Source organism: Ictalurus punctatus, chromosome 23 (genome assembly GCF_001660625.3).
Source record: "Ictalurus punctatus breed USDA103 chromosome 23, Coco_2.0, whole genome shotgun sequence".
Classification (NCBI taxonomy): Eukaryota; Metazoa; Chordata; class Actinopteri; order Siluriformes; family Ictaluridae; genus Ictalurus; species Ictalurus punctatus.
Genome location: NC_030438.2, coordinates 6,717,554 through 6,740,000, shown reverse-complemented (window position 1 = coordinate 6,740,000; position 22,447 = coordinate 6,717,554). Strand labels below are relative to the sequence as shown.

Below are 22,447 nucleotides of genomic sequence, written 5' to 3'. Positions count from 1 at the left end.
CCTCACCTGGTCTGGCTGGCCCTTCTTTGTAAGGTCTGAGAGGGGAGAGGCTACAGCAGAAAAGTTAGGCACGAACCTGCGGTAGTAGCCCGTCAATCCCAAGAAGGCACGTACCTGGTTTTTCGACGTCGGACGCGGATAGTCCTTCACAGCCTCGATCTTCTTTAGTTGGGGCTTCAGCATTCCCCGTCCGATGCGGTATCCCAGGTACTGGGCTTCCGTCAGCCCTGGGTGGCATTTCTTCGGGTTCGCTGTCAGGCCAGCCTCCCGGACGATGGGGCCCACCCTGTCAATCCTTGCTTGCCCCTTCACACGTCGCCGCGATCTCCGGGGCCCGGCTCTCGGTACCACCCGGAATCCGGGCCAGTCTCGTCCCAGGAGGAGGGGCACGGGGAGTTTGGGGATGATTCCGACCTGAAGGGGCCAGGTGCCGGCTTCGCCCCGGATCTGGACCTCGGCTGCGGGGACTTCCCGGGTGTCCCCATGGACGCAGGTCATGGTGAGCGTCCCGCTTGGGCGGCGTCCGTCAGGCAGGATGGAGGGCTGGGCGAGGGTCACCGTGCTCCCGGTGTCCAGTAGGGCGGTTACCGGTCTCCCTTCGACCCACACCGTCAAGGAGGGTGCCTCCGGCGGTTGCTGCTGATGGAGGGCGCAGCCTGCGAGCCATGGTTTTGTGAGCAGCCGGGCGGCTTCCCTCTCCGGCTCTGTAGGCATGGACTCGTCTCGGGGGTGTTCACCAGTGGGCGCCCTCTGGGGGTTCCTCCAGGTGCAGGACCGGGTCTGGCGGTCGAACTGGGGGCCCTGGGCACCGAGGGGCCGATCGAGGTGCTGCTGCTCCCCAGGGTCGAGCTCTAGGGTGGCCAAGGTTCGCTCCAGGACAGTCAGGAGTTCCTGGGGCGTAGTTGTGGCGTGTGCCCCCACAGCCTGTCTCTCTGCCCGTGGTAGCGCCCTCAGGAAACGGTCGACCGCCACTTTCTCTGCCACCTCTGCGGCGGTATGCCGATCCGGCCGGAGCCATCGTTTGGTGATCCGGATGAGGGCGCTCATCTGGCACCGTGGTCGGGCACCTGGTCGATAAACCCAGCGATGGAATTCAGTAGCTGCCTGGCCAGGGGTTCGGCCACACCATGCCAGGACTCCCTCCTTCATCGCCCGGTAGTCTGCGGCCTCCTCCGGCTCGAGGGCATAGTAGGCTGTTCGGGCCTCTCCCGTGAGTAGTGGGCCAAGGGCGCGTGGCCAATCTTCACGGTCCCACCCCTCCCGGCGGGCGATACTCTCGAAGGCTTCGAAGTACGCCTTGAGGTCCTCTTCGGGGCCGAGGGGGGTTAGTAGGCGGCGGATCTCACTGCTTGCATCGGGGAGAGGCACGGAGGCGGCGGGGGCCTCAGTCCTCATGGCGATCAGTGTCTGTATGGCGACCTGAAGGCTCTCGGCGAGCTGCTGTGTCACAGCGTGCTGCTGGAGGCTGGCCTCCAGCAGGTATTGCAGGGTGCGGTCCATTTATTTTTTTTCCTCTCTCTCGCAGGTTTATTTATAATTTTTTTTTTTTTTTTTTTTTTTTTTTTTTGTAGTAGGCGGGTCTGTACTATGCCTGCATCCTCCACCAGTTGTGAGGAATTAGCCCGGGGAAGGGCAGCGTACAGACCCACAGGAGACAGAAGGATGGTTGTAAGCGGTGGTTTATTGTGGCTAGGGTGAAGTGAATGGGTTATAAGTGGATAAGCGCGGGGTTTTGTGGAGGCGTGGCGGCCGGCGGAGTCTACTCGTGGCGGAGGCGGGATTCCCGAGGCGGGGCGGGGGTTTTCCCGGGCCGGCGTCCTCCGTGTGTGTGACTCTCACTATCCGGCGGTCTCGTCCGCGCTTGTGCCTTCAGAAGAGAGGGAGAGAGAGAGATTAGCGTGGGGCGTGAGGTTACCGTCGTGATCGGAGATTGCACATCGCTGCAAACACGCACGGAGTCCGTCTTGACGCTACGATATTCTCCTCCCCCTTCCCAGCCGGAAGCGCGCCCTTTTATCCTCCTCCGCCGTCGCCTGAGTGGTGGGACTTCCCCGTTGGATCCGCCAATCGCTGGCCGGAGTCGCGTCAGCCCCGCCCTGCCGCGGCGGTCCTTCCCGCTGGCGGAATGTTCGGCAGGAAGCTGCCCACGTCGTGCCGGTGCGGCAGTCGGAGAAGGAGCGTTTTCCCTCTTGTGTGCGCCGGATCTCTGCCCGTCGCGACAATATATATATATATATATATTGTTTTATTGTTACTTTCTTATTGTTTTTTTAATAAAAGTGCTGTTAATTTCATTCAAACATATGAAAATTATATTTTAAAAAAGTATAGTATGTATACAATTATGCTAAAAAGCAGTTCTTTTAATACAAGTTTTTTTCTTTTAAATATCAATTTAAAAATATTGCAAAATATTTTCATTTCGGTGCATCACTAATCTAAATCTCTGTATCTCTATTTGTATTCGAATTTAAACCAGAAGTTTCCTAAAAATAAATAAAAGAATAACAATACTGGAAAACACCTGGAAAACTGGCATGTTCTGTGAATGTTTGCTCTGTCAGTTCCTCAACCTCAGCTACATCACTCGAATTCATAATTGGTCTCAAACTAGAGTATGTTTATTAATGTTTTTAATTGTTTTTTTTTTTTTTTTTTTTTATTTAATTGTGCTTGAACCATGAACCCTGACCAGGAAGTTACTAAGCATGAATAAATGAATCCTGTAAATAAATAGTGTCTCCTACTCATAACTGCATATGTATCTGTTTCGAACACATTTGTTCATTCTGAAAAACATCTTCGTATTCAGTTATATTTAAGCAAGAGTAATCAATTTACCCTCCTACCTATCTTTAGGTAGCAAGGAATGTCCATTTGACTCAGGACATCTATTTAGATGTTAATAAAATGACCCTCCAAAAATGACTCAAGTACAGCCTGTCAAGATACATAAGGAAGAGGTTTTGGCAAAACAGCCAATCAAGAGAACTCTCTAAAAAAGACCAAGAGATGAGACGACAGGTGCATTGTGGTCACTGAGTTATGTGTGCTGGGTTGGAGGTGAAGAGTGTGGTTATTATCTCCGAGGACTGGACCTACTTTTCCACACACCAATGCTACCACAAGCACTATGTGGGGAGAGATGATAAATAGCTTGTACTTGACAGTTTAAACATGCAATCAGTTTCCTCTCACAGTTCCTCTCCCGAGACACCCTGCACCTGCTTTGGGTCAATATGGAGAGGCTAATCATCTGGAGAGAAGCGCTTAAGTGCACAAAGTTGGAGGAAATGAGTGCTGCAGATAAAGCGCTGACAGTCGCTCACCTCTGATTCGCACCTCATTAGCTCAGAGGAATTAAACTCGCATTTCTGTGGCAACACACATAAATAATAAAGTCTCTGACTAATTTCAGCTTTAATGGCTAAAGGTGGTCATTTTATTAAAGTCATAAAGCATAATCACATACTAATACAGAGTTGGAGTCTTTGCTAGGTGATTAATCGTGTACTTTAGATGCATAAAGGCAACAAAGACCACAAAAACAGGCTTTTTTAAATGACAATTTCACCTTCTTTCATAGACACTTCAAGTAAAAGTCCATCCTGAAACACATTAAATATGTCTTTCTTCATAATGCTTTCCGTACCGCTCAATATGCGTGCTGTTAATCTCATTTTGATGTGCATGACATGACACTATCACCACTTCCTTGGTTCGTGTGCTCATGTGAAAGTTTTCAAATCAAGTTATTTATGTTGTTTTTTTGTTTGTTTGTTTGTTTGTTTTTATGTGTAGACAAAGAATTTTTGTTTTTTTATTCACGTTGCCCAAAGATGCGGTTTTTCAAACCCTATGAGTCGGATGACACAAATTTCCGAAGATGAAAATATCCGTGACCTGTGCGTGATTAATGGAGCATCTGCTGCACACAAACTGGTGCGAGTTAAAAACAACAGTCAGCTCTGGCGTACTCGCGGTCATGAAATGATAGCAAGAGAACGAGGTGTAACATCACTTTTTCCTCAGCTGATTTATGCTATACTTCTCATTCTACTCTCCAATTTCCTCACTCGATTAAATGCTGCATATGTAATAGTAATACATCCTCATCGCGCACAGTCCTGTATACCGGCGCTGCCGCATAATCGCTATCCTAGTCTGCGGTGTGTATCTTGAAAAGGCCACACAAGATACATTTCACTGCTCATAAAACAGTTTGGAACTTTCATGCTGCCATTAATAAGAAGCCAGACAGACTGGGAAGCACAATTCAGGGCAACTTTGCAATGCAACAGCTCACGGGTCATAAATTTCAGCACCAAGGGGTCAAACAATGGCTTCTATACGAGCCCCTGCTGAAGAATCGCTGAACTGTGAGGATTAATCACGGATGTATTGCGCAAATGCCTCTGGCAGACCAAACAGTATCTCACCACCACACCGGTGTAAAGAATGAGAGAGGGTTCATAATCCTCTCTTCCCAAAACACCCTGAAGCATTATATACTTGTTGTATTTGTGTATTTGCGCTGATGTGGACGGTTCCGTGTGAATACCTTAGAGATTGCGTTTCCCAAAAACAGCTTATCCCAAAGCCACACCTTTCATTGAAAAATGGATACTGTAGATTTGTAGTAAAAAAAAAAAACAATCGCTGCTATAATCATGAAGACCGTCCTGTGCTTGTTTACCGAGTTTTTCCTTTCCACTGTCGCCTCTGGCTTGCTCACTGAGGATTTTTAGGCTTCTGTTTATTTTCAGTTGTTTCTGGGCAACAATAACAAACCTAGTTTCCTAGTGATTTTGGAAAAGCTAACAGCACTTCATCCTGGTCAGGGTTTTGGTGGATCCCAAGACTATCCTGGGAATTGTGGGTATGAGATGGGAATACACCCTGATGGGACACCAGTATATCGCAGGACATCACGCGCACACATACACACACACACACACACACACACACACACACACACACACACACACACACACACACACACACACACACACATTCACACCTAGAGGCAATTTTATATAGACAATTCACCTACCTACCTGCATGTTTTTGAAAGGTGGGAGGAAACCAGAGATCACAGAGGAAACCTGGGAAGAAACGTGAAAAACTGGACACAACCAGAAACCAGAGCCTTGACATAAGAGGAATAGGAAAGAAAACAGAATCCTCCATCATCCATGTGATGGCTATGTGATTAACAGGACTGTGTATTATTCCAGACAGACTGCATTCTCCAACATTCAAACACAGGAAACAGCTAGGAATGTTGAAGCACTGATAGAGGGATCAAATGGCAGTAAAATGTACTTCATACCTGTTCTACGATTAACAGCAAGGTGCTAAATCTCTTATATAAGACCATTTGTTATTCTGGAGATATTCATACAAAAGGATTATTTTACACCTTACATCTTAGTGCATGGATTACATGAACAAAACAAACGATACACAAATGTTAAGTAGGTTTAGATAGACTTCAAAGTTCTATTCAAGTGTAAAGAAGACTCTAGGATACAGATCTGGTACAGTAAGAGCATAAATATTAGATCAGTAATAGATATCAGATGCAGAAAACATGAATCAATAAAGCTTATGTTCAGTATCTAAAAAAAAAAAAATTAAAAACAAAAACAAAAAAAACAATTACATTTGAATTTTACTTTATTATTTCCCAACACAAAAACTGTGTTTGTTCACCTCTATTTACTTGCTGCATGTTTCATACTGTGACACCAGACTTTGTGGAAAAGTGTTACTGCTCCCGGAATATTGGCAATTCAGCACCATGGACAGCACCCATAATAAAACAAAAAAGTGTGGAGCCAGGGCTAAAAACACATTGCTAGAGGCTGCTCAGCTTTCCATTTCCGTTCATTCCCAACTGGTGACTCGGCATGAGAAACATAAAAATGATGCTTGCCAAAGGGAAAGAAAAGAATGATTGTGTCTTAGTATGGCTAAGCAAAACGCACATTTTCTTCTCTTATTGAAGCACCTGAGCAGACCCAGGCTCCATACTAGTGGTGAGCTGTGAGACACTGGAATCTTCACTCGTCAAGCCTACTATGACTCCATTACTGATTAGAATTGGCCTTGCTGTTCCAATACTTTCAGAGGGGACTGTAAACTGCTACATAAACCTTGGCTGGATGATTTCATTTTTGCGAGTGCTTGGGGTTTGCAGTTGTCTATCGTCTTCGCTATACATTAAAGTCATTTTAGTCGACAGCGTAAATACTGCCATAACTTTTGGACTTAAGTCACCAACTCTGAATATGACGGCTTTATGAAGCAGGGTTGCAATGTGAATATGTGATATGGAGGTGTTTTGTGTGCCAAATAGTGGCAGGAGCAAGAAAGGCAAAAAGAAAGGAGCCCACACTGGCCCTGATACAGTAACCAGACACATTCTCCAAAGTTTCTCTCCTCATACAACAAACATTTCACAAAACTGGAACAAACCCTCAGGGCACATTATGATCTGAGGGTTCTGTCAAGAGAGCAGGCAAAGAAGTGAAACTCTAATAGCACAAATAATTGCATGTTAAGAAAATGAAATCAATTCATTAATCAATTAACTCCACACCTATATATAAAATGGAAATGGGTGAATATGAACCACCAAGAGATTTTCCCCAGACAACATCCAATTATATGAAATTAGGACTTTTAAAATTAGTGTGACACACGGTGGGTTAGCACGTTCGCCTCACACCTCCAGGGTCAGGGGTTCGATTCCCACCGTGGCCCTGTGTGTGCAGAGTTTGCATGTTCTCCCCGTACTGCGGGGGTTTCCTTCGGGTATTCCAGTTTCCTCCCCCAGTTCAAAGACATGCATGGTAGGCTGATTGGCATGTCTAAAGTGTCTGTAGTGTATGAATGGGTGTGTGAGTGTGTATGTGACTGTGTCCTGCGATGGATTGGTACCCCGCCTTGTGCCAGATGCAACCTGGGATAGGCTCCAGGTTCCCCGTGACCCTGAAAAGGATAAGTGGTATAGAAGATGGATGGATGGATGGAATATTAGTGGGTGTTCATCTATGTTTTATGCTCAGAGTCCTGTATAGCCCTCACATTGCTGAAGAGGTTATGATTCCAGTGCACATTAATGCACTTCCTGCCATGTACCGTATTTTGCCACTTCCATATGAAGTTCCTTCATATACCAGCTTCATTAGTGATGCCTCTTTATTAAAGCATTACACGGCAGACTGAGTTTCAGCCTCCTATCCATGAATCCAGACCTGTGGATGAAAGTTAGAACTAAGTGTATATATATATATATATATATATATATATATATATATATATATATATATATATATAATCTGAAACTTAGCCCAACAATGTGGCTACTATGTGGCTGCATTGATTTACCAGACTAGATCTGATTCAAATCAAACAGAGAAATGGTTAAGTGGGTGGTGGGGCAATATTCCAGGGTTCAACAAGAGAGGGAATGAGAAGTTCAGTATTCCAGAGAGAAAGAGAGAGAGAGAGAAAAAGAGAGAGAACCCCATCCCAAATTCATCTTTACTTCCTGTCACGTTACAAAGTTGGATATGGAAGCAAGCACAGATCTTCAAACAGTTTAATAAGCAAACAAACAAAAACAAAGACACTAAGACAACTCTGCAAAATACTGTGGCTAAGGCTAAACATAAATTATGAAACAAAACATGGTACCGGCACACAGGTCAAGATAGACAATACATAAGACGAGGAAGCAGTACAAACAGTGGCTATATGTAGGAGTGCTCGTTAAACAGAAACGTGATACAGGTGCAGGTGGTCATGTGACAGTGATGTAGTATGGTGCAGTGGCTGCTGGGAAATGAAGTCCAGAGTTACCGCCTTGATATATGACACTTCCACAGAGGACAAAAATGGCAGTCAGGGCTACTACCAATTCTTAAAGACCGCTAAACAAAAGCAATGCTATCGATATATACTGCTTGAAACGTAATGGTTTCACTACAACCCCTGGCAAAAAGTTATGAAAACACCACACTTAGAGGATGTATCCCATCATTACTTGTTTAACCGTATCATTTTTTATTAGATTATATATTATGCAATAATGTATACATCATATCGTGGAAAAGGGAGATTCGCACCCCTAGATTGAACATCTGTTAGGCTTAGTGAGTCAGTGAGACTGATGCATTTGCGTTACAGGTTCAACACACAGAGACATCAATACTTCTATTATTCATATCCTTTCCTCAGAGAATGACAGCGACAGAAGCTGGGAGGAAGGGATCCATCTCTCAATATTACCATATTATTAGAAAAGAAAAGGAATAATAACGGAAAAAAATAGCAGAAGAGACAGGTTCCTCATTAACGACACCTCCGTGTCTGTATATGCAACATTTCCAGGGTTAGCTTGGCAAGAACGTCGATTATATTAATAAACTGTCTAGAACAAAAGAACTCGCTGACGGCTGCCAAAGACTAAATCAACAGAGTCAGAAAGAAAAAGTCAAGTTTAACCAGATAAGTATCAGGTATCTTTTCTGAATGAAGAAACTAGAGCTTTCAGTTGTCGAATTCATGCAGCCATGTGGCATGTGGTAATGGTGATTCTACTCATTAATGCAGGACAGTGTGAAAACACACCCCTCTATGAAGAACACACTGGAGCCAGTGATATTCTCGTGCATGACTGCATGAGGAAATCACACTTAGCTAGTTAACTAGCTAGCATAATTTTCTACATTCTCTTTGAGCAGACTGATTTGTTTGTTAAACAGGATCCTCATCTAATAGCAGGGTGGAAATAAGGACATGGTTTCAGCAAAATTTGTTAGTAGGGTTTGGCTGTTGAAGCATATTCATGAGGGATGATTTCATTATCATAGGAGCAACATAAGCGCTTAGTTTAAATCTGTTCCTTAGCCAAACCTATACGGCAGTCCAGAGTTTGTTGATCTTTTCCCCTCATGCATTTGCTGAGAGATTGTGCATAATTAGAATCAGTCTGTAATTACAGTCTTCACCAGCAGCTCCATCACCTTTCATTAGAAAATAACGCTGCGTCTCACATCAGTGACCTTCACTAACACTCTAAAAAGCTAGAAGACAAATATCTACAGGAATTGCAGATACAAGCAGAGGGACTTACTTTTTTAGGTCGGAAAAAAAATATATATATAAAAGAGAAACTTGAAATTTAGCATCTCTCATTAGGTCTCGAATCCAAGCACAATCAAAGAGAGGCCATGAATCTCTCATACGCAGAGGAATGCTGAAATAATCATTAGAAAAAGAGAACATTCACTTCAGGTTTCTGACAAATATTGTCCTAACAAGCTGTTAAGCATCAGTACAGGTTTCAAAGTGTGGGACAGAAGCCAAACTGAAGAATGTTTTCTTCATAATGAGGAAGCAATCCTCATTCGCCTGTGCTAGGCACCAAAACTCTCTCAACTACAGACCGAAGTCTTTGTGATGTCTGCTTAGTTTGCAAGTATGTCATTTAAAAATGAATAGCTATAAAGGAGCAACTCCATTACACCACAGCTCTGTAACGGTGTGCACTGAGATTTCATTTATTCACTTGTTGTACAGTCGCGATCAAAATGATTCAACCCTCATTGCAAATCAGGTGTATTGTCAGAATTGACAGACGTTCAGCTGTTTGCGATGAACAAATCAAACAAAAGCAATTGAAATAGTTCGACACAACGAATGCTTCAAATGGTTTCCCAAAATTCCACTGAAAATGCAACTTATAATGACTCAAAATTATTCAACACCTTCATGGCGAGGTTCTTTAGTACTTAGTAGAGCACCCTTTTGATGGTATGACCTGCCGGAAATGAGATGGATAGCGTTCCTGAGAGATCTTAGCTCGTTCCTCATGAGCAATGGTCTCCAGGACTAGTAATATTCTTGGATTTGCGTGCTTCTTCAACGCCTTCTTCAAATCCCACCAGAGATTTCCTATGGGGTTCAAGTCAGGTGACTGTGATGGCCCTGTAGAATCTTCTAAGGGTAAGGGTGTTGAGTCTCTGAATGCTCTAGAGCATAAGACGGTCTTTATGCAAGTGAGATCATCTACTAAAGCAAGAGGGGTCTGGGATATCTTTCGAACTTCCATGTGGGACCATAGAGAACAGCAGAAAGTGAGTTCCAAAGTGCAAAAGTAGAACATTAGGCCAACACATGCCCTGAAAAACAATTCAGGACAGCTTCAAACCAACTATGTCCCACTGGCACAAAAGTATTCAAACTGACCGTTGGCACTGGCTTTACCAACTGGGACACAAACCGCAAACCCGGACATTACAGTGAACACCAAGGCCAGGATTTTGCATGCCCAATTTGGTGCGTAATGACTCGAAATATCTGGACAGCACATTCCTTATCTTACCTCAAAAACACAGCTGTGCCTTTGGTCTTCGGTGATAAATCCCAGTCTAAGCTGAGTACTATCAAAAACAATATTGCAACATGTAATTCCCTACCTACAACCGTTAAAAGCCAATGAAAACGCCCCCTCAACCTGAAGTTTCACCAACTATGAGTTGCTTCCCTTTTTACCGAGTGATGTTAAATCTACATGGCACTTTCTTCCAAATCTATATCTTCACGACTGTCCATCCAGAGCAATTCCATCTTATCTAGCACATGCTTTTAAATCAGAAAATAACAACAAAAGCCAATTAGCTATATCCTTCCTGATTACTCTGCAGCCCAAGGCTAAATCATCTGAGAAGCTCTTCTCACGTTTGTGCTAATTCAAAGCAACATTTTCCCATGAAGCAGTGCTCGAAAGCTACACCTTATACTATATTTTACCAGGGTTCCATAAAGTAAATACGACAGATGTATTTATATTACTCTGACATGCATTTCCTTCATCTGAGGGGCCTGAGAACGAGATGGAGAGCAGGAGTTACAATAGACACTAAAAGAAAGAGAAAAAAGAGGGAGCCAAGGACATAAAATACCACCAGAAAGGGTCATTTTTGGCAGTCTTACTGGTAGATCCAGCTGGACTAGATATAACGTGTCAAGGCAGGCCTTGGACAAAATGGACCACCACACCCAAAAGAGGCATTTTATGTACAGTGCACAAGACCGAAGCTTTCACAGCTCGAAAATAATGATTCTCCATAGAGTGTATGAAGCTAGGGCTAGCCATGCCAGATGATGCCCACTCACACCATCCATTACATCACCCTTCCTGCATTACACATAGAAAAGTTCTGTTCCAAGGCTCACTCAGCTAGTATTTGTGATCAGACTAGGTTCCAGGTTCCATCAGGGTTGAGTGGTGATTTAATGTGTCAAGTTGTTGAGTGCTGTTATTAGTGAAGCGGGGTGGAGGGCAAATCTGTGCTAAGGCTTGACACACTGCAACAGTGTAACAAAAACAGAGATTTATCAGAGCTGCTCTGACTTGAAGGAGAGAGTGCAGTATAAAAACAAATCAAAAGTGAGACCAGTCATTTTTACATTTTCAGTGCGATGTGAGGGCTGTATTCAGGATGTTGAGTTAACCACAGTGAGGATTTAAAAACGAAACAATGGATGTTGATGGTGGTGGGATGGTCCATTAGTGGTTAGCACGTTTAGCCTCTACCCTGTGTGTGTAGAGTTTGTATGTTCTCCCCATGCTTTGGGCGTTTCCTCTGGGTACTCCAGTTTCCACCCCCAGTCAAAAGACACGTGTTGTAGGTCGATTGGCATTTGTAAAATTGTCCGTAGTGTGTGTGTGTGTGTGTGTGAGTGATTGTGCCCTCCGATGGGTTGGTATCCCATCCAGGGTGTCTCCCTGCCTTCTGCCCCGAGTCCCCGATATAGGCTCCAGGCTCTCCGCAATCCTGTGTAGGATAACCAGTACAGGAAATGGATGGATGGATGGATGGATGGATGGAAATAGACATTGGTATTATCATCCAAGATGTAACTATGGACATAAACGCTATTAAGAAGTTACACGAGAGTCGCATGTGGGGTGGAGCCTAAAACAGAGGCACGTCTCAGTTACACTCGATTCTGACCTTGGACTTAAACCCTGTTTTTCTTGAGTGATTCTGGCTCAAGTGAGGCTCAGTACTAATCCACTGTCTGACATTTTGATGGAACCACAATAGGTCACGCTGAAATGTATATTTTTGTGTTCTAAATACAATGGAATGTCATTTGAGGCCCATATTAAATGCACAAATATGACACTAGTAACGAAGTAATAGTATAATTTTTTGAAAGCCCAAAAAAGGTTTAGTCTTATCACCTTAAACTGTTCATTGTTTGCTCTTTCTACATTGGACCCGGTTAATTCTGTGAGTTTTGTTCTAAAAAAGACAAAATGTCTAACTTTCCCAAATTTGAATTGTTTCATTTAAATATATTCTTTTAAAACTTCGTCTGCTGAATGAAAGTCAAATTTGGCTGACCAGAATTCAGAAGTTCAATACACTTTGATCCAGCTTAGATACTGGGACGATGCTTGGCAAATAGCTAGCTTTTTCTGGCGCTTCATTATATTTAAATCAATTGTAATGATTCACACTGGAATAAGGACAAACAATACATGTATCCAGCACTGCCAAGCTAATGACTCTGCCTTAGCAGGTCTGCATTTCACTAATCACCTCAAGACAGAACAGCAGACCATGCTAATGCAAGAGAGATGCGACTGAAGAGAGCCTTTAAGCCTGAAAAACTCCAAGTCTTAACAGATCTGCTGCATGGTTAAGGGCAGGAAATTGCAAACTTTTCACAAGTTATTAATTAGAAGAGTAAAACAATGGCTGGTTTAAATGCACTACATGCGCTTGTGAGTTTGAAAATATACGTCTTGTAAAACAGGACGTTTTCAAAAATATTTCTGCGAGTCTTCTGAGTTGTAATGAGGAATTCCCTTCATTTCCAGAAAAACCAACAAGAAACATGTAACCCTACTGAGTACAATTATCTCACACCCAGAATCCACCACATGCGTTACCATTAGCTACTCAGCTAAAATAGGTATATGTATATTTTTTTTGTTGTTACAGGTAAAGTTAAACAGAAATGTCAGTCATCTGGAGTATGTCTCGACCAGCTTTCTTATCTGGATCCTGGTATTTTTTCCTGTACTTCTCGGCAAAATTGCTCAGGATCGGTCAGACTGGATGGATGGATACCATTGGTCAAGAGCAGGGCCAATAGTCCTGCCACAGATTCACAATCATATTGAGTTGTGGGTTTTGACTGGGTTATCAGGGCTCTTGTTTTTAAAGCTATCTCCCAAGTCTCTTGGAGACAGGAACAGGTTTTCTTCGAGGATTGCCCTGTATTTGGTTCCATCCCACTTTCCCCTCAACCCTCAGAAGTTTCACAATCCCTGTAAATGAAACATTGCCATACCGTGCTTCACTGTGGGGATGATTTAGAGCTGTCTAAAAAAAAACAAACAAAAAAACTGAGTGCTTTGTACCAAATCCAAAGTTCAATTTGGGTCTTATCAAACCAGAGAAGCTTTCTACATATTTGTCTACATGAGTCTCCAAATGGCTAATGGCTTTCTTCTACAGAATGTGATCAAACAGGGTGAATACTTACATAAGGCACTGCAGCTCAGTGCCTGAATCCAAAGCACTGACTAAATTTGCCCTCCTAAACCATTACTGATGGAATCCATTAACCTCACATTTTATAATGGATTTTCCATGAACATCCTTGCATTCGCCCAACAGTCCGCAGAGCAACACTCATGTACGAGCACACTGCTGTTATCTTAAACCACACAAACCGTAAGAAACCATATTTTCCACTACTTAGTTAACTAAGTAATTACATATCATTTTGAGCCAATCAGACACTTTTTCACCATTTTGGTAGATGGTGAAATGGCAACTATTTTGAAAGATGCTTGAAAGTTTAGACAGAAAAGAGAGACCATAAACTTTAAGATATTTGAACCCTAATTGTGGGGAAAATGTGTGTCTATTGATAACAGATTTAGAAGATTAATGTGTAACATCATGTATAGTATAAATGGAAAATGGGGATTATTCCTTACTTATACAAAAAAAAAACCTTTGGAAAATACATTTTAAAAATGTTTAATGGTTAATCCGTGGGATTTACATTGCTGACAGTGATGAAGATTTGGCTGACACGTGTATCCTGAACACTTCCCACTGTGTGACCTGGATTTTAGATCATCTAAAAAAAAAAAAATATATATATATATATATATATATATATATATATATATATATATATATATATATATATATATATATATATATAACAAGTGAGCTGAATGGACTGTAGCTTTAACATGTATAATATATATATGCAAATGACAGGGATTTTGACAGATTCAAGTCAGATGTGGGTCAGATCCATGCAAGGGGTGGTGTGTGTACCCTCGTTTCAAAGTGCTTATTTATTGTTAAAAGAAGACAGAATCATGGTTGATGATCTTCACAACCCAAGCAAAAGAAATACTGTTGTGCTACAATTTCACCGTGGTACAAGCTGTGCTTACTGCTACACCAAGAACATTTCGTAGTCTAAATCTTCTTTCACACACCAAGTAGGACTCAGAACTGAGGCAGATTGCACAATGTGATGCTCATGCACTTGTTCAAATGTGTTCAATTTCAATAAATTGCTGCTTTTTAGGCTTGTCCTTTTCTCACTAACCGCCTCTTCAGCCCTGTAATCCTCAACCATTTCACAAAAATACAACATTCCAGCCAAGTTGTGCAGATACAAATTCTAGTCTGCACCTCTATTAAGGCGTGACTGTATTTCTAATTGATTTCATGAATGTCCTTGTTTAAATCTAGGCAACTGGGTGAGTAAACTGAACCAGTGTGAGATGTCCTGGGTGTGCTAGCTAGCTTCCCTTTTAGGCCATATCTGACAGTGCACGGGTCCCCGAAGAGTCTCAGAACCTCCCAAAACTCCCTCGAACCACGGCTATAAAAATACCCAGCAGTGGACAACAGCGCAGGGGACACGGAAACAGGTCAGTGAGCTCTCTTTGATATGTGAGGGGACACATGGGAAAACAGTGCCTACTTGGCTAACTAGTGGTGAGAAAGCTAACAGTAAACAGACAAGTAATACACATCTATTAATGGCTCTTACCCTAAATCTACGCTGCATCAAGACTTCAATCGATCCACAGTAAGTGTTAGCTACTTACAGTGCACGTTTAACTGTTTAATGTTTTAGTTCATACTTGGTTATGGTGCGTCACAGCCTGCAGGAATTTCAAATCACTGACAACCACACACCCCTCTCTACTACCTCTTACTAATTGCACTCTCTTGTTGCTCATTACTTCCTTAGTTTCCTGTATAAACATCCTTCAGTTTGTAACTCACAATGTTATACAGAATTGTATAATAGGATTTATACAGCTAAGGGGCACAGTGGTTAGCACGTTTGCCTCGCACCTACGGGGTTGGGTGCTCAAATCCGTTCTCCCCATGGCTTCCTCCGGGTACTGCGGTTTCCTTCCCCAATCCAAAGACATGTATTGTAAGTTGATTTGGCATTTCCAATTCGTAGTGTGTGAATGGATGTGCGAGTGCCTACGCAATTGTGCCCTGTTATGGTTGGCACCTCGTCCAGGGTGTCCCCCGCTTTGTGCTCCGAGTTCCTTGGGATAGGCTCCAGCAAGATGGATGGAAATGGATGAATGGATGGATTTATACAACAGTTATGTTATACAATCCTCTAATTTGATTGGTCGAGCAGCCTTCCAAAAGTGCTGGGATGTTTCATGGTGTGTCCCACCAATCAACGTGAGCTGGCATGTGGTAACATGCGCGGGGCTTGTTTGGGGTCGATTAGACGTTGCTGATACAACAGACTGGATGTAAAGCGCCCAAGATCCAAAAGAAGATCATCCATAAGAAACACACAAGCATATTAAAGAGATGTCTTTTTATTTCTCTTAATTTGAATGGCCTGAGATGTATAGCACAGTAAATAAGTCATCGTTCTCCATTGTAGCATCACCACATGTAGCAAGGGGATAATTAATAGTATTCAGAAATATTTGTCAATTTGAGACAGAACAAGAAGACCGTTCTCTCTCAGGCTATAGATTGTCAGAGTTGTATTGAGTTTGAGGTTTAGAATATAAAGGATCATGGAAAACTGGGTGATATTCAGCATGGGGGGACTCACGCATGAGGGCTGATGTTCAAATCTTTTTTGCACTGAAAATACAAATCACTTGTCTTTTCAAATAGCAAGTGTTTTGGTTTTTATTACTCACAGAGCTCACTGATTTGTGACAGATAAGCCAAACCCATTGTGGAATGGAGATGCATCTTGAAATTGCAGCACTCCTTAACATAACTGAAACACAAAAAAATGTTTTACCAGTATGAATCATAACGTCAGTTAAGGTTTGGGAGAAAATTACTGTATGTCTGATATACTATAGCCCAAAAAAAAAAAAGATTTACACTTACTTTCAGTCAGACTGTCACAGGTGTATAAATAAAGAAAACAATACCCACAATGTAGTTATACTGAGCTCTGTAATTTCCAGGTATAATTTAAGGTCCTCTTATCATCTCTATTCCTTCAGAGCAGCCGTGCATGCATTACATTTTTTTCAGCTGAGATTAGGAGCTCAATTACGTGTCCTCCTTACCTTCACTGATTCACTGCAAAGTTGTTTTTTGTTTTGTTTTTGTTTTTCTTGGCTATCCAGAAATGTTATCCAGAAATATTACCTCGATGTGCACACAAAGGATCGAAAGTATTTGCAAATCTGTCACACACTGCAGATTATTTTCGTTCGCTAAACTAAATGGAGGATATTGACATTTGGTCGTTTCCTGCTGGAGATCCTTTGGTAAGAGTACCATCTGATGACAGGCCCATTTAAAAAATCAATAGAACACTAAATTCAAAGCAGCTTGAAAATTAGAGTATTTTTATTTTTTTCTTTCATATTTTGACAAGAAAATGCAGGGACTAAAAACAACTTTATGATTCATTTGTGGAAGCCATTTAAACCTCAAACTGTTGCTACTGAAAATGGATGCAGAGTTAAGATGTCTAGGCATGCCATGTGTCTTTGATGTGGATTTGTAGTGAAGTTTAATTCATTTGAATTTTTTTTAAGGAATAATGGCAGCAGAAATTATATGGATATGTTCATCTTCAGTAACTTCATTCACACACTACAGACAATTTTGAGGTGTCAGTCAGCCTACAAAGTATGTCTTTGGACTGGGGGAGGAAACCGGAGAACACGGAGGAAACCCCAGAAGCACAGGAAGAACATCACGCACACAGGGCGGAGGCCGGAGTCGAATCCCAACCTTGGAGGTGACCATGCTAACCGCTAAGTCACGGTGCCCCTCAATATTTATATATATTTATATATTTATATATATATATATATATATATATATATATATATATATATATATATATATATATATATATATATAAATTAGTAATAGATATTAAAGTTAATAAAATATATATATCCAAACTGAACCAAAAATTAACACTCCAGATCACAAATAAAATATAGACATCAAAAATGAATAATAATAAATACATAAATAAATAAATAAATAACACTTTAAATAACACAACTAAATTTGATGGTTTTTATGTGATGGTTTTTATTTCGCCTCTAGAGGCCGCTCTCGTACTGTATAATGACAGCGGACCTTTATCAGCCACTCCTGCAAAGAACGCAACCGAGGAAAAAACTATCTGTGTGGATTTTTAGCACTAAACAATAGTTATTGGTGTCGATTAATCACGAACACCAATCAATCGGTTGGTTGACCTCTAAACTCAATTGAAAGCATAGGTTTGTTTATGCTCATTTTGGATATTTTATTCACATCTGGTGTTTCCATCCAGCATTTTCTCTTTTTTTTGTGCGATGTCCCAAAATTCACATCAAATGTGAATGGAAACATAGCTTGTGTCTTTGTGTCATTGTGAAGTCTCATTCCGTGTACATACATGTGCACATGTAAGCCTCGTCTATTTTCCTACGTTTATTCTGGTTTTCCGATTCATTCCTGCCGTTTGTGTATAATTATGGATTATGTTCTTCAACCAATTGATAATGATAAGGATTCTTGGTTTTCCCCTAATAAACAACATTCTAAGTTTACACACTTGCATCATCATGAAGCACTATTTCAACACAATTCACTCCACAATATGCAAATAAATAGCTGTCACTGTCCTAGGTTTTACTGCAGCATAATAAACCCTTGTCTGTGCCCTCACATACTCTAACCCTCAATGAATACAGCTTTCTATAACTCAATAAAGCTTTCTCAGAAACAATATCACAAAGCTAAAAACACAGTCAGGAAACGTTGTTGGAGTAAAAAATGTATAAGAAATACGATGAAGTTGAACTGATGTGTACTGTTTTTAACTATCCTCAGATCATAACTCAGTCCCAGTAAATACATTAACTTTAATTAATATAATATCAACAATAATCAAATTTGATCATTCTATTGCTATACAATTATAGGGGGTTTTGTTCATCATAATTTAATTATGTAATTATTATCTTGGCAGAGCATCAGAACATAACGAAGAGTATAAATAGGTTACAGGATAAATACAGACTAGATGTTGATGTTTCAGGTTGTTCATGACAGCATTATGAATTGGTTTTGAATAAATTCTGCTCTAAAGTGACCGAATTGTTCAGCAGGTTGCTCAGAGGGATTAGCTGATTGTCCTACATATTTTCCAGACCATCATGTCAGAGCAGTATGGAGGAATTATTATTTTATTTTTTTTGCTATGATTAAAATTGTTATTCACTGTTCTTTTATTCACAACTCTCTCATTTCAGTCTCCTGAAACTATTGGAACGACGAAGCGAATTCATATGTTTTGTGCGTACACCAAAGGTGTTTCAAGTTTTATTACCTGGTATTTACATCCAGACGTGTTAAATAATATGAAACATAGAACCTTTTGTATCAGAACACCCAATTTTTAGCCAAGCAAAAGTATAGGAACAGCTAAGCCTTGAAGTAAGTGAAAGTAAATAACACTTTATTTTAATATTTGTTTGCTTTTCCCTTGCTTGCAATATCTACATCGAGCCTGTGACCCACTGACATCACCAAATTGTTGGTTTCTTCTTTTGTGATGCTTTTCCAGGCTTTTACCGCAGCCTATTTCAGTTGTTGTTTGTTTTGAGGGGTTTCTCACTTCAGTCTCCTCTTCAGGAGGCGAAATGCATGCTCCTGTTAAGGTCTGGTGATCGACTTGGCCGGTCTACAACCTTCCACTTCTCCCTCTGATGAAGTCCTTTGTTGAGTTGGCAGTGTGTTTTTGGCAAATTTTCCTTTGTTGATCCATTCAGTGTCTGTTTCTGAGTACACCAGTGGTGTCTTTCTTTTTCAGGACATTCCAAATTGCTTCTTTTGGCTACTCCCAAGGCTTGTGCAATGCCACTGATTGACATTCGCTCTGTTCTCAGATTCAAAATGGCTTGCTTTTCTCCCACAGACAGCTCTCTGATCTTCATGTTGGAGTATCCTTTTTAACAGCAAATGTAGTCTTTACAGGGGAAACTGCAGGCTAAAACAGTTGATGTTCAGTGCTATTTATTGTTTAAACAATTGAACAGAACACACCTGGGTAGCAAGAAACTCCTTTCAGTCACATGTTCCAATATTTTTGCTTGCTAATAAATTGGCTGGGCTGATACAAAATGTGTTCTATGCCGTTTAACACATCTACATATAAATACCAGGAAATAAATACTGAAATTCGAAACCTTCTTCTCATATTCATCTTTTGATCTTGAACCCAAATGTTTTTGGTCTACAGTAAAAACAATGAATTGGCCCTGCCAGTCCAATAGTTTCAGTGGTGACTGTACTTACACAGTTTTTTCTTTTTTTAAATCTGTTAGTCTAATATTTTATCATTTCTATAGTTTCTTTTAAGGACACGTTGCATAAACCAAGGCTCACAGTAAGGCTTTTTTAATTGATATGGTGACGTTTTCTCTAAGGAGACGTTTATTTAACATTTATGGAATGAGTCTCCGGTGTCAGTGCTTTACTATGAAAGATTTTGTGTTTTCACAATCTGTGTCTTCTGTTCCCTTTCAAAGGGAACTCCACGTTACGTTAGCTGGACGCTGTGGGCGCTTCCCAGAGCGTTCAGCTTACACAAAGTCTCGTTCCCTTCTCAGTGAACAGGGTTACATGTGTAACCCAGACATTTTGTTCGTCTCCTTAACTCTTTAATATAAATGGCTGTTTATAGCTGCTATTACATAAGCGATAATAGGAAAAACTTGTCTCATGGATGTTTCACAACAATGCATGTATCTGTAAGTGGATAAAAAGTATATAAGTATATAAAAAGTTATTAATTAGGAAACGAAAAACTGAACAGTTATAGGAAAGTAACCATCAGGGTTTTAACTAAGGCTGGGAGATATGACAAAAATATCAGATCACGATACTTTTCCGGAAAGTGTATCACGTACTCATTTATCACGATATCTTCAAGCTCAATTTAGACCGCATCACCACCCCATTGTTGAATATTTTTTCTGTTACAGCACGCCCCGTTGTGTTTTGTGCAATCGCCGTCACGTGCACTCCTATAGTGTGCGCCCGAACTAAGACTAATGGTGTGATTACACCCTGTCTGTGTGTTCGTTAAGTTTGGCTAAGACGAGTGAGTACCCAATTTACTCTCCATAATTAGACGAGCGCCTCAGAAATGATCATTTCAGTGGGAAAACAACTGAACCACAGACAGCTTTCTAACCGAAACTTGTTTGAATGTTGTTAGCACATACAGATCGCTGAGCTGTTTTCCAATCAGACTAGGAGTAAGTGACATGTAACTACACGTGTGCAGATTTAAATGCCTACTGACGCGGAGACAAGAAATTCCTCTGATCTCATACCTTTCTAAACGTAACAGAATGTCCTTAAGACAAACATGATGAAGAATACAACAATCGTTAATATCAGACTAATCAGAACACGTTTCATGTTGGGTGGTGGATTAGACACATCAGCTTAAACATTAGCATTGCAAGTTTATTTATTTGTTTTTTGTTTTTTTTTTCAATGACAGTGGCTTGGTCTGTGTCCTCTACTGCTGCAAAACCATGATTTAGGAAATCTGCATATCCAAGGACTATCCAAACACTGCTTGACCAAAATCCACACATAGAAAGATGTGCTTCTAAGCAATGCCGTTTGTCAGTGTGGTTTTAAGAGTATAAGCTTGGCAATGCAGAATAAAATGAACCAAGCTGACGAAGGGGTGAAGCCCAAAGTGGACTGTTTACGCAAAAAGAAAAACATGCAATAAAATTCCTTTGAAAAGTCAGTGAAAGCCAGGTACGTTCCAGGTTTCCTGGGTCCTGTATAAAATAAAAAGCCAACATACACTTGATATGAAGCCATATAAGTCCTAAAGGAATCAAGTGTAACTTACGGGTGGATGGAGAAGCAGCGTGAGCACTGGTGCTGATGCTGAGGATCCAGAGGAGCCGGATGCATCCTGAGCGCACCATCCTGATCTTCCTCTCCAATCCTCCAACACACTCCTACAGCACTGCTCTCTGTCTGTCTCTCTCTCTCTCTCTCTCTCTCTCTCTCTCTCTCTCTCTCTCTCTCTCTCTCTCACACACACACACACACACACACACACTACTAAAGTGCTGGTGCTGATGTTTCTATCCGGACTACAGAGCGGAGTCCCCACTCGGAAAGGAACAGAAAACGAAAAAGCAACCTATTTGTACATCGGCTCGATCTCCGTCTCACCGTTTATGTTTTTGTTGTTGTTGTTGTTGTTTAACGCGAGAACTCAAGCCATACCGGTGTATCAGCTTTCTATCCGGCTCTGAAACTTCCACCGACTCGCCTCTCCGTCTCCTAACAGCTGCAGGCTTATAAGAACATGCCCCCCCCCTTCTCTACTTAGATTAGTACAGTCCACCACACAGTTAAAGAGCCAACAGAGTGGGGGGGATTCAGTAATGGTACAGTCCAAGGAACACCGCTTCCCTAATCTCATTGACTTGATTCAGACGGGCATTCTCGTTAGAGTGGCGTGTTTCCGTCATATTAGAGGGGAAAAAATGTATTAGAATCGACTGAATTCACACGTTTCTCACCAACGTGTTACTATAAAAATGTACGTGTCCTTAAAGGAAAAAAATTGTCCACACTGAAATGAACAAATTAAACATGTTCAGTTCAGTTGTATTTATAGAGCACGTTTCACAATGGACATTGTCACAAAGCAACTTTACAGAAATATATAAATGTATAAAGCTTTACAGAAATGTATAAATGTCATATCTACATTTTTTAAATTGATGAATTTGTCCCTAAAACATGTATATAGTATAATGTGCGATGTGTTTGGTGACTCTGCTACCTATTTGTTAGCAAAGGAGGCTAGT

General features: G+C 41.3%; 1 protein-coding gene across 1 annotated transcript in view; it reads right to left on the bottom strand.

Annotated features, from left to right (window-relative positions):
- The window catches only part of LOC108256479 (contactin-associated protein-like 2), a 121,900-nt gene extending 99,983 nt beyond the window's left edge, over positions 1-21,917 (bottom strand). The window contains exon 1 of the mRNA XM_047150219.2: positions 21,472-21,917. Coding sequence (XP_047006175.1) covers positions 21,472-21,550 — 79 coding nt within the window. The 5' untranslated portion in view covers positions 21,551-21,917. The remainder of the gene's footprint in view (positions 1-21,471) is intronic.
- Positions 21,918-22,447: the final 530 nt, after the last annotated feature.